The sequence below is a fragment of the Ailuropoda melanoleuca genome, chromosome 3, assembly GCF_002007445.2.
Source record: "Ailuropoda melanoleuca isolate Jingjing chromosome 3, ASM200744v2, whole genome shotgun sequence".
Lineage (NCBI taxonomy): Eukaryota > Metazoa > Chordata > Mammalia > Carnivora > Ursidae > Ailuropoda > Ailuropoda melanoleuca.
The window spans coordinates 21,963,353-21,976,324 of record NC_048220.1 but is presented as its reverse complement, the minus strand read 5'-3'; the positions used below and the strand labels follow the sequence as shown (position 1 = coordinate 21,976,324).

The 12,972-nt window shown below is 37.3% G+C and overlaps 1 protein-coding gene across 3 annotated transcripts in view; it reads left to right on the top strand.

The window, feature by feature from the left end:
- The window catches only part of AFF4 (AF4/FMR2 family member 4), an 87,340-nt gene that overhangs the window by 58,842 nt on the left and 15,526 nt on the right, over positions 1-12,972 (top strand). For all 3 annotated transcript variants that reach the window (XM_034656005.1, XM_034656002.1, XM_034656004.1), the window contains 7 exons: positions 959-1,007; positions 2,984-3,038; positions 3,483-3,520; positions 3,931-4,093; positions 4,768-5,685; positions 9,297-9,385; positions 9,950-10,190. In XM_034656005.1, coding sequence (XP_034511896.1) covers positions 959-1,007; positions 2,984-3,038; positions 3,483-3,520; positions 3,931-4,093; positions 4,768-5,685; positions 9,297-9,385; positions 9,950-10,190 — 1,553 coding nt within the window. The remainder of the gene's footprint in view (positions 1-958; positions 1,008-2,983; positions 3,039-3,482; positions 3,521-3,930; positions 4,094-4,767; positions 5,686-9,296; positions 9,386-9,949; positions 10,191-12,972) is intronic.

Here is a 12,972-nt window from a genome sequence, read left to right as displayed (position 1 = left end):
GGACCCTGGGATCATGACCTGAGGCGAAGGCAGACACCTAACCGACTGAGCCACCCAGGCACCCCGGCCTTAGGGAATTTAAGTGTGGTCCCAGGAAATGATGGCTGTGTGAATTGATAGTGATAAGATCAGGAACCTTGGAAATGTCTAGGCTTCCCCATATAGCTCTATAACGAAATAAATTATCTTTTTTGCCAACAGCAGTAACTTCTTTAATAAGTATATTTACACTGGTTCTGCCTTAAAGCAATAGTTGTAGGAAAAAGGGACCCGCCATTGTTGATATGTAGAAAATAACTATAGGCCAGAAAGTTTACATTTTCCCTCAAAATCTTTTAAGAATGTCTCATATTTAGTTCTGTCCTTCTCCCCCCATAACTGACTGTTGGCAAATGGGATCATAAGCTGCCCCTACTCTTTATTATCTGTGTTTTTCACTTAATTTATTTTAGAGCTGTATCTGTATCAGTATAAAAACTCTAGCTCATTTTAACATGAAAATTGTGTTACATTGTATGAACATATCATAATTTATTTAACTAGTCCCCTTTTGATAGACATTTGTTTCTAGTTTTTGCTATTACAAATCATACTACGATAAATATCTGTGTATGAGTGTGTGTTTATGTATTTTTCCAGATTTACCTGTAAGGTAGATTTTTTAATTATAATTGCCATGTCCGTGAATATGCGTGTTTCCAGTATCAGTAAGATAATATTACCAGATTGTCTGCCAAAAAAGATTATATGAGTTTGTAGTCCTACAGACAGCTTCTGAGCATGTCTGTTTCCACCACTGTCTCATATTTATTAGACTTTAAAGTGTTGCCAGTTTGATGGCAGGACGAATTCTATCTCGTTGTGTTCACTTACATTTCTTTGAGGGTATACTGATATGTATTTTACAATCTAAATAGCCATACTGTCGTTGTTAATTTCTGCATTCTTTTTGTTCTAGAAAGATACAATCCTTCTTCTAAAACTTCAAATGGACACCAGTCTAAATCGTAAGTGTATTGCTTAATAAGTTTGTCTGTTTTGCTCAAAGTCTGTAGTGTGTACATATTAGCACAACACTTAAATATGTGTGCTTAATCTTTTAAGGAAGGGGTAGGCAAACTTACGTAAAGGCCAAATAGTGAAATGTTTTAGTCTTTAGGGGCTTAGATGGTTTTTGTCCCAACTAGTCAGCTCTGCCATTGTAGTATGAAAGCAAATATAGACCGTGGGTGTGGTTGTGTTCCAATAAAACTTTTTTACAAAACAAATATTAGTCTGTATTTAACTTGTGGGCCATAGTTTGCCTACACCTCCTCTGAGATTACAACTTTTTTCTCATCTCTTAGAGATATATGTATTTCTGTTTGTGGGTAGGTTGATAGTTTGTATTTTTTAAAATACAGGATTCTTAGTAAGCCCTCCATTTAACTGCTATATGTAGAATATTAAGTCAGCATAGTTTGTACTGCCTTTAAATTTTCCTCCTTCTATAGGTAGAATCAGGAAGATATATCAAAACTGTGATTAGGCTAATATATTGGATGATAATAAATTTCAGCCTAAGAAATGAACTCTTGAATTCCTGAGACCACAAGTGAAGTCGCTGATTAAAACAAAATTCTGAAACAGCTGTTTGCACAGTGCTAGCTTTCTAAGCTCTAACCTGTAATCTGTACTGATAACCTTAGCCTCTTACACTGAACAAAGGAAGATCTGAGAATGAATTTATGTGGATGCAAGAAATCCCCCTCACTGCTAAAGAATGGAAATTATATTCATATGCAAAGAACTGGTAAAACCCTACCATGTATGTGAGAATCACTTTGGTTGCTGAGGGAACAGAAGCATGCAGGACCTTGAGCAGTCTGGTAAAAGCTTTGACATATCCACGTGTGTGAACAGGTTCATTGAGCTGCCATTATTAAATCATAAGGGCTGAGAGAATTCAGAGTAAGTGCATTTCCTTACAGGATATCAGTCATAGAGATGCACTAAGCCCTTGTCCAAAAGAAAACTCTTTTTTTTCTGTCCTGCTTAACTGGGCCAGCCTTAAAACACTTTTCATAATTCTGTAATCATCTGGTTACTTTGTTTCAAAGTGATCTTTTAGGGGATAATCTGAATTTGGGGTCAGATACAGAAACTCAGGTTAAGCTTTGAAGGGAGAGTATTAGTAGTTAATTGGAGTGAAAGAAGATTTCCTTTCCACTGATTGGAGACTGTCATGAAATTTTAAGAAGAAAGGTAATGGAACTACTAGTAATGAGAAATTAAACATTTTTCTAGTGTTTTTCCCTAAGCTTTGTGTTAAGTTTTGCTGTCCTGTAAAAGTCACGGAATATTTTGTGGGTCATTACTCAGATTCTTTATTTTCATGTTGATTTTATGGCCTTAAGGAAAATTTAAATCTGTAATCTTACTTTGAAAAATGAATTTCAGAAACTATTAGTTTACAGTATTTATTTGTGGGTTTTTTTTAATTGATTTGAACTTTCATCAAGAAAGATTTAGAACCCGGAGTTTGTTTTTAATTCATACACGGTCATTTCTGTTTTATAGCTAAGCTTCTTACCCCAAATTGTTACTTCTCCAGAGGGCAGTCATCTTTCATAGCGAGGCATTTATGAACTAGTGCTTTGATTTTGTGTTCCGATTTTCATAGTTACGAAGTTGTATGAATCTCTTGGTGGAACGTGAGGGACAGTGAAAGAGTTTGTAGAAGGTGGCTTATTTAATTAGGAAAGGTTACATGTTTTACTTATGGAAAAGTGAGAGCTTTTGAAATAGTCACTTTCTCCTTTCTCAGTTTTTATTCTCATGTGAAGCACACCAGATAAGACCTACTGGTTCTTTTCTTTGTTTTTTAATTAAATCTTTGGCTACCATCGTGATTATTTCTAGGACGATTCATAGATATTCAGTATTCTGGTGTGCCATGATACACTGTTACAATAATACTAATTCTTTCTGCCTTTCCCTCTAGTATGTTAAAAGATGACTTAAAACTGAGCAGCAGTGAAGACAGCGATGGGGAGCAGGTGTGTCTACTGCTTTATGAATTCGCCAGTATCATACAGTATTGGTTTACATTGTATTTTATAAGAATTAGAATTAAATGATAGATATGATTCATTTATTAAAATAAGTTCCTTACTGCTTTCTGACAGTGGAATGTTGTCATGTTCTGCTGTGTCTTTAAACCTCCTTTTTTAAAAAATTGGCTTTTCCTTACTACTTATCATGGATCAGAGTATACTCATGACACGTGAGATTGTTCACAAGAAGAACATTTAACAAAGCTTTTCATCTTATACTGGCAGTTAGTTATTCTTTAGGTAACAATGGTGTGTCCTAAGTGTTAGTTAAACATTGATGCAGATATTAGAGCTGGTAATGTACTATTAAAAATTCAAATATTGTTCACATTAAGCAGATAGAGTCTTGTTTATTCATTCACATTTCCTCTCATGTTTTACTTTTAGGATTGTGATAAGACAATGCCAAGGAGTACACCAGGAAGGTATGCATCCTTTTATTTCTTGTTTTATTTGGAGGGGTGGGGTTCACCTGATAGCATTGTGGTAATACAATAATCAACCTTATAAATACTATAATGGTGATTGTACAACCTTGTAAATTAACTAAAAATCATTGAATTAATCACTTAACATGGGTGAATTCTGTGGTATGTAAATTACACGTAGAACTGTTTTTAAAAGGTAAGTGCTAATGTCTGAGCAGCATATTAGAAACTTTTTAAGGAAGTATTTCATTTATAAATGACATTCTGGATTCATAGAACTGTAACAGCATAACAGACAGTAAACATTTTAAATAAAGTTGGTTGTCAGATTTGGGTGTTTTCCTGCTGTCACTGTAAAAAAAAAAAAAAACAACTTTCGGTCATTTATATGTTTTCTTTCTTTTTAGTAACTCTGAACCTTCACACCATAATAGTGAAGGAGCTGATAACTCCAGGGATGATTCTAGCAGCCACAGTGGATCTGAAAGCAGCTCTGGATCTGACTCAGAGAGTGAAAGTAGCTCCAGTGACAGTGAGGCCAATGAGCCGTCCCAGAGTGCATCTCCTGAGGTGAGAGGGAGCCAGGGGTACCTTCCGTAGGCCTCGTATGGTCCCTGGTGATGGCCAGTTAAGACCTGTTTCAGATATAAATGGTGAAGGGAAAGAAGGTTAAGAAATTGAACTGTGTATCTTGGAGGAAGCTTAGATACTTCAGTTTTCTTGTTGTTTGAACAGACATTCAGTCTAGATTAGGAATTACTTGAGGTCATATTTCAGGTCCCTGAAATACTGGATTGGTTTAGTTTGGGCTTTCTTATTATATCTCAGCATGGTAATTCACGTTATATAGTTATTGTGAATAAAAGGAGTCTTATATTGTATAATTTTACTGTGGGTTGATAAAATACGGTTAAAAATCTCTATCAGTACCTACATCACTTGTTTACTTTTTGGGATTAAATATACCCCATGGTCATTTGTAATTTTACCTTTGAGGTTGGGTTCCTGACAGGAATCTTGAATGTTTAAAGGCCATATGTAACATCAAGCTTATGTTCTCATTCAAGTGATGAGAGCTCTGACAATCAGTATTCAGCCCTTTGCTTTATTTTGCTTAAACAGAACTGTGAACAACAAATGCCTTTGTGGTCTTAGATGTTTTGCTTTTTCCTCTTCCTTGAGATTGTTAAGGAGGGAGAAAACTTCAGTGTTGACAAAAGAATATTTATTTCTCTGTTTTTCAGCCTGAACCACCACCAACAAACAAATGGCAACTTGATAATTGGTTGAATAAAGTGAACCCACATAAAGTGTCACCAGCTTCTTCTGTGGACAGTAACATCCCATCATCTCAAGGCTATAAAAAGGAAGGCCGAGAACAGGGCACCGGGAATAGCTACACTGATCCAGGCGGACCTAAAGAAACGAGTTCTGCTACTCCTGGACGGGACTCCAAAACTGTACAAAAGGGATCAGAAAGTGGGCGAGGGAGGCAGAAGTCCCCTGCACAGAGTGACAGCACAACACAGAGGAGAACTGTAGGCAAAAAACAACCCAAAAAGGCTGAGAAGGCAGCTGCTGAAGAGCCCCGGGGAGGCCTGAAGATAGAAAGCGAAACCCCTGTAGACATGGCTACCAGCATGCCCTCCAGCAGACACAAAGCAGCCACCAAAGGCTCAAGGAAACCCAATATTAAAAAGGAGTCCAAATCTTCCCCTCGACCTTCTGCAGAGAAAAAGAAATACAAGTCAACAAGTAAATCTTCCCAGAAATCAAGGGAAATCATAGAAACAGATACCTCATCCTCAGATTCGGATGAAAGCGAGAGCCTTCCTCCTTCCTCACAAACTCCTAAGTACCCTGAGAGTAACAGGACTCCCGTGAAACCCTCCTCAGTGGAGGAAGAAGATAGCTTTTTTCGGCAACGAATGTTCTCTCCTATGGAAGAGAAGGAACTTCTTTCACCCCTCAGTGAGCCTGATGACAGGTATCCACTTATTGTGAAGATTGACCTGAATCTCTTGACCAGAATACCAGGAAAGCCTTACAAAGAAACAGAGCCACCTAAGGGGGAAAAGAAAAATGTGCCAGAAAAGCACACAAGAGAGGCTCAGAAACAAGCCTCAGAAAAAGTTTCCAACAAAGGCAAGAGGAAACATAAGGTTTGTAAAGAGTTCTTGTTGTTTTGTTTTTTTTAAACATCAGAATCTGAAATGCAGTGGAAATCTCAGTAAGCCAGAAAATACCTGGTTGAATCATAGCTATGAGAGAAAATAGAGGGTGAACCCAAAACCCAGAGGAGGGTACAGACCGAACAGTCTCTTGAGGACCATTGAATCTCTGCCTGTCTCCTTTCGTTTTTAATCCAGTAAGAAATGAGCCAGTGCTTCTGTTTAGCCTGTGTGCTGGCCAGGGTGGAGGTGAGAGTGAAGCAGAGACTGCAAACGGGCCTTCACGACATTCTTAAACATTTTGATTTTAAATGTCTTTAGTTGGGCTATGTATTCTCCAGGGTGTCACAATCTTTAACACTCCCTTCTCTTTTATGCCCAGACCAAGTCACACTTTTTAAATTGCTAATTCCAGCTTCCAGACTGACTCACCAGTTTGGACACATCCTTAGGAACTTCACCAGACCTCTGTACCTGTCTGTCCCCAGCCTTTTTCCCTTTTCTTTTTTTTTTTTTTTTTTAAAGATTTTATTTATTTATTCGACAGAGATAGAGACAGCCAGTGAGAGAGGGAACACAAGCAGGGGGAGTGGGAGAGGAAGAAGCAGGCTTACAGCGGAGGAGCCTGATGTGGGGCTCGATCCCATAACGCTGGGATCACGCCCTGAGCCGAAGGCAGACGCTTAACCACTGTGCCACGCAGGCGCCCCCTTTTTCCCTTTTCGAACACCCATGTCTGCAAGTTCAGAACTAAACACATCTGCTCACACATGGCCAGCTCTTGTCTTTAAATTCATCTGGGTTAATTTGGGTTTACAGGTGAAGCTTGGTATATATTGAAGGTCAGCCTTTTTAGACCCGAGAGATGTGAAAACCCACAAATGTCTATGATTGGAGAATAAGGACATATAATGAAAAGAGCTGAACAACTTACGTGTACAGACAGAGATTCTTTGGGGGAAAAAAGCTTGATCTTTCAGCTCTATTGAGAAATTTTTAGAGGAAAGTAAATTTTAATGATTTGTACTGAAGAACAGTATGATTTCTCTTTATCGATACATATGTGTGAATATGATATGTAGAAGACCAAAGAGGTGAGCAGGTGGACACATAGGTACCAGAATGGTTGTACCAGGTGGACTGAGAGCAAAACCCCAATCCCACCTGACCTTGAGAATCTCCCATCAAAGGATAGGAAGAATAAAGCATTTTCTTAAAATGAAGTAAGCTGGAGGTCTTTCCTCTTTTTCTTGAGACCACAGTACAGTGTGCAGACAATGATGTGTATTTGGACAAACTAGAATAGTACCCTCTTTTTTTTTTTTTTGACTCTTCAAAAATAGAAGATATTTAAAATTTTGAATTTATAGAAAACTGAAGCTTACTACTTTCGGTGCTATAGCTAATGAGTTTCCATTATTGTAGTATAGGGAAGCTTTATCGAATGGTAAATTTAGGGCTGCTGGCCGCTATAGAGTTACAACCTCAGGTTGCTGGTCTTTGTTTGAGATTTAATTCATAGAATTCCATGAAGTAAGAGCTTATATATGATGGACTCTGCTCTTTAGAAAACTAAAGTGCTTACGGAATTAAGAATTGGTCCTTTTGTGCTTGAAAAGTTACTACATATTCTTTATAAGATGTTATATAACATAGAAATACAGGAATGCCCTTTCACTCTTTTGTTTTAAATTCTAACATGGGGCGCCTGGGTGGCACAGCGGTTAAGCATCTGCCTTCGGCTCAGGGCATGATCCTGGTGTTACGGGATCGAGCCCCACATCAGGCTCCTCTGCTATGAGCCTGCTTCTTCCTCTCCCACTCCCCCTGCTTGTGTTCCCTCTCTTGCTGGCTGTCTCTATCTCTGTCGAATAAATAAATAAAATCTTTAAAAAAAATAAATAAAATAAATTCTACAATATATATAACTTACTACAGAAAATCCCCTTCTTCTAAAAGAAGTGCACCACACCCCTCCCCTGCTCCTCATTGGCATGTTTTATTCCTCCCAAGTTTTTTATGTCAACGCGTGTAAGTCAGATTTTGATTTTATAAAATCAGAATCAAGTCCAGAAACTTGGTAATGAGTTTTGAGATTCATGGCTTTGGTAAAATTGTCAGGAACAGTTTTGAAGATAAAGCAGATGGTACTAAGAGGAGTCTCAGCCAAGGATAATGAAGGATGTAGATTCTTTTGTCTCATCTTTTTATGTGTCCATTTGGAATCATTTGTGTAGGGAACAGATTCTTTTGTTATGGCAGAATGTTTTGGATTCTTGGGCCCTGATAGTTAAAGCAATGGGAAAACTTGGAATCAGTCAGGAAAGTAGCTTTGGCAACTGTAGACGGGCTCACAGCTTTTGTTGCAGCAAAAAGAGTTTCTCACAATCATTAAGCTTGGCTATGATAAAAAATATGGACAGTAACAAGTATTGGTGAAGTTGTGGAGGAGTTAGAATTTTCATACAGTGCCAGTGGGAATATAAAATGATATGTAGCTGCTTTGGAATGCAGTAATGACAGTTCTTCAGAAAGTTAAACACAGTGCTACTGTATGACCCAGCAATTCCACACCATTCCACTTCGGTATATACCAAAGAGAAATGAAAATATGCCTACACAAAGACTTACACTTAAATGTTCACACCAGTATTATTTATATTAGCCAAAAAGTGGAGACAACCCATATGGTCATTAACTTATGAATGGATAAATAAAATGTATTATAGACACACAATGGAATATATTCAGCTATATAACCACGAATGAAATCCCGATACAACCTGAAAAATATTATACTAAGTGAAGAGAACCAGACACCAAAGGCCACAAATGTGATTTCATTTATGTGGAATGTCTAGAAGAGGGGCACCTGGGTGGCTCGGTCGTTGAGTGTCTGCCTTTGGCTCAGGGCGTGATCCCAGGGTCCTGGGGATCGAGCCCCGCATCGGGCTCCTCCGCTGGGAGCCTGCTTCTTCCTCTCCCACTCGTGTTCCCTTTCTAGCTGGCTGTCTCTCTCTGTCAAATAAAGAAATAAAATCTAAAAAAAAAAAAAAAAAAAAAAAAAAAAAAAAAAAAAAAAAAAGGAATGTCTAGAAGAGACAGATCCATAAAGACCAAATATATAGATTAGTGATTACTAGAGTCTGGGGTGGAGGGTATGGGGGGAATGCCTGCTGAAGGGTCTAGAGTGTCTTTGAGATGATGAGAATGTTCTAGAATTGTGGTAATGGTTGTACATACCTCTGTGAATATACTAAAAGTCATTGAATTGTGGATTTTTAAATAGTGGATTTTATCATATGTGAATTATATCTTAATTATAATTTCACACACACACACACACACACACCCCCACCAAATCATTAGGGTGAAAAGATGTCACCTAAAAGACTATAGGAAATATGTTTCAGTGTTTGGGCTCTGTTTATCTAAAATAGGAGACTTCTTCTCAGCCTTGAAATTAAGTTCACCGAACATTGTTTAAATGAATTCTTTCACTTCACATTTATCTTGCTATTTGAGGGTGACTCCTGCTGGAAACTGAAATTAGATGAATAAAAATCAAATGTAGTAGTTGCTTTTTTCTATTTTTCATCCAGAACGAAGATGATACCCGAGCCAATGACAGCAAGAAACCCAAAACAGAGGACAAGAATTCGGCAGGTCACAAGCCATCCAGCAACAGAGAGTACGTCCCCAAAACATATTATATGTGTGCTAATATGTGTATGTCATTTGCCATTGGGTACTTTCTAATGCGCTCTTAGAATGTTCCTTTCAGTGAGTATATGTCATATCCATGTATACGTGTACATATACCAGATAGCGGGAGCTTTTGCTGTTAGCTAATTGCAATGGCAGGTTTTTGAGATTCAGTCTCTTCTTCCTTTCTTTCTGTGGTGGAGTGGGGTTGAGTATAAACTTAACCTATATCTGGCAAAGACCAGTTTCTAACTTAGGAACTTCATATCTTCATCATTCATCTTCTCACTTATGTAACCAGTATTTATTGAATACTTGTGTGGCAGGCCAACATTTAGGCACTGTGTATACATACAGCAAGGAGGTGGAAAACTGGTAAGATGCCTGTCCTCATGAAATGTACACTCTTATTTTGTTTTATATAAATCATGTGTCCTAATATTCAAATAGGGAGAAACAAATTTGTCTTGAAAACAGAGGGAAATAGAAAAAAACCCATCACCTGGTATGACTGTGTTGGAGAAATGAAGGCATTTGTTTGATTTGGCAGGTCATCTAAGCAAAGTACTGCAAAAGAAAAGGATTTGTTGCCTTCTCCCGCGGGGCCTGTTCCTTCAAAAGATCCAAAAACAGAGCATGGCTCTCGGAAGAGGACGATTAGTCAGTCGTCGTCTTTAAAGTCAAGTAATAATAGCAACAAGGAGAATAGTGGCAGCAGCAAAAACAGTTCCTCCACATCAAAGCAGAAGAAGACTGAAGGGAAGACTTCCAGTAGCTCTAAGGAGGTCAAGGTAAGGCATTGGGGGTCTGAGCCTTTTGAAAAGCAATCTCATTGCCATGGGACTTGTCTAAGGTGACACTGTGCTTTGACGATCTTGTAAATCTCTCATTAAATTTATAGGCCTGTGCATTTTTACTCTCAAAATGTCATAATCTTGATAATAAACATATACACTTGATCTGAGACCATGAAAGCAGTACTTCACCTGGCCACATGCATATTAATTAAGACAGAAACCTATAATTGAAAAAGTTGGTTTTGGAAGAGAGTAGTCAATTATGATCTAATTATAAATCGCTCCAGTCCTTATGATTGAGTTGTCTGTGGTTTGAAATTGGCTTTGGATTTTTTTAGAATTAGATTTTACAAGCAAGTATATTACATAAAGTGATAAAGCAACCAATTTGGCTTTGCTTCATGAAGAAGAGAAAATTGTTTACCTGAGGTAGTACCGGAACTATTCTTAGAGCATGATCATAACATAGGGGAATATTCTTCGTGTTCATGGATGGAGACACGGAGCATAGAAGCTTTTTCAAGGCTGTACTTTATTAGACTTTCACCCTCACTTTATTTACCAGGTTATTTGCATTATTTTCTAAACTCTTTTGATTGGGAGCAAACTCTGACAAAATTAAGAAAATACCTAGATTTTTAAGAATATAATTCACTGGATTGCTGTTTGTGACTGGGTAAGCGAAAGTTTGAGAGTTGAAAAAATTGACCATTAAAAGTACTCATGCTTATTAAATGTGGCAATTTAATTAAGTCTTTAAAATTGAGGTGATTTTAATTGTGAACAACAGCTCAAATTGAGTTATACAGATGTTTTTTTTTATCCAGGTGGACACCCTTCTGTAGTAATTCAGAGAGTCCTAGTGTCCTTAAGGAACCTGAGTATCTTCTTGGCCTCCTTCACCGTCCCAGTTCTGTGTCTACCTGCTAACTGGCTCTTTCTCCATTTTCCATACTTCACCTGTAGGATTTGAGGCCTGAATGCTTATTTCTTGAAACCTCTCGCTATTCTCTCTCTTTTTTTTTTTAAAGATTTATTTATTTGGGGACGTCTGGGTGGCTCAGTCGGTTAAGCATCTGTCTTCAGCTCAGGTCATGATCCCAGGGTCCTGGGATTGAGCCCCATATCAGGCTCCCTGCTCAGCGGGGAGCCTGCTTCTCCCTCTCCCTCTCCCTCTCCCTCTGCCTGCCATTCCCCATGCTTGTATGCTCGCTCTCTCTCTCTCTCTCTCTCAAATAAATAAGTATATATTTTTTAAGATTTTATTTATTTATTTGACAGAGAAAGAGTGTATGTATGCCTGATTTGGGGTAGGGGGAGAATTTGAAGCAAACTTCCCGCTCAGCACAGAGCCCGATGCAGGGCTTGATCCCACAACCCCAAAATCATGACCCAGGACGAAATCAAGAGTCAGAAGCCTGAGTGACCCAGGCGCCCTCCCCCCCACCTTTTCAAATGTATTCTTTAAGTGAGCTCACCTGTTCATTTGGTTTGTGATCTCATAGGTAAAACTGTGTTTCTTTAATTGGTTTGTCAGGTCCTTGAAAGCAGGGATTTATATCTTTCTTACAGTGTTTTCTCCATTGTTTAGCTTACTGGGTAATCAGGAAATATTTGTTGGATCAAATGTAGTTATTTGGTACTCTTGTTATTGACAGATTATAAAATATAGGCCCTGATCACTTTGATTTCAAGATTTTGGGGCTTTCAACAGTTGTCAAAATCGCTAATGTTAGTCTTGGCAATTTCCAATTTAGGCAATTACATATGGGTTTATTAAAGAAGAATCTATAATTTAGTTGGAAAATATGCTTTTTCTTATTTTAGCTAAAGGAAAATTAGATAAAATGGAAAACCAAAATTACATATAATTTTTATTTTGTTTTCTCCATACTTGCTCATATTATCAAATATTTGAAATATGTTGGCATAAAGTTGTTCATTACAGTCTCTCATATGCTTTTGATACCTGTAACATCTCTACTTATGTTCCCCTTTTGTTCTTAATATTAGTTCTCTTCCATTTCTCTTTTTACTTGATCAGTCTCATCAGAGGCTTATTTTACTTGTCTTTTCAAAAAATAGGCTTTGTTTTGTTGATTCTTTGTGGTTTATTTTTGTTTTCTATTTCATTAATTTATAGTCTTTCTTATTTGCTTTGCTGTTCTGTTTACTGACTTTTAGAAACGAATATAGCTCATTAATTTTTAAATTAGTTTTTAAACCTTTTTTCTTTCTCAAATATAAGCAGTTAGGCTCTATAATTTCTTCTAAATATTGCTTACGTACATCCTAGAAGATGCGGTGTGTTTTTATGACTCTGTTTAAAATCTTTTCTAATTTTCAGGGTGATTTTATCTTTGACCCAGGAGTTTATTTAATAGCATGTTAGTCAATTTCCAAACATACTGAGATTTGCTAGTTGTCTTCTGATTAGTGTTTCTACCTTAATTGCATTAGGGCTGGAAAGTAATCTGCATGGTAGCAATCTTTTGAAATTTGTTAAGATTTGCTTTATGAGAGTATAGTATATGGTAGATTTTCATTATGTTCTGTATTTGCTAGAAAAGACTGTGTATTCTGCGTATATTTTAGACAGGGAATCTATGTAATTCAGTTAGATTAATCATGTTTTCAAACCTTCTTTATGCTGATATTTTTGGTCACTTTGTCCTCTTGTTCATTTTTCCACAAACATACAGGATTTGTCTTTCTTCTTTTAGTTTTGCCAGTTCTTTTTTAATTGAGATATACTTGATATATAAAATACTAGTTT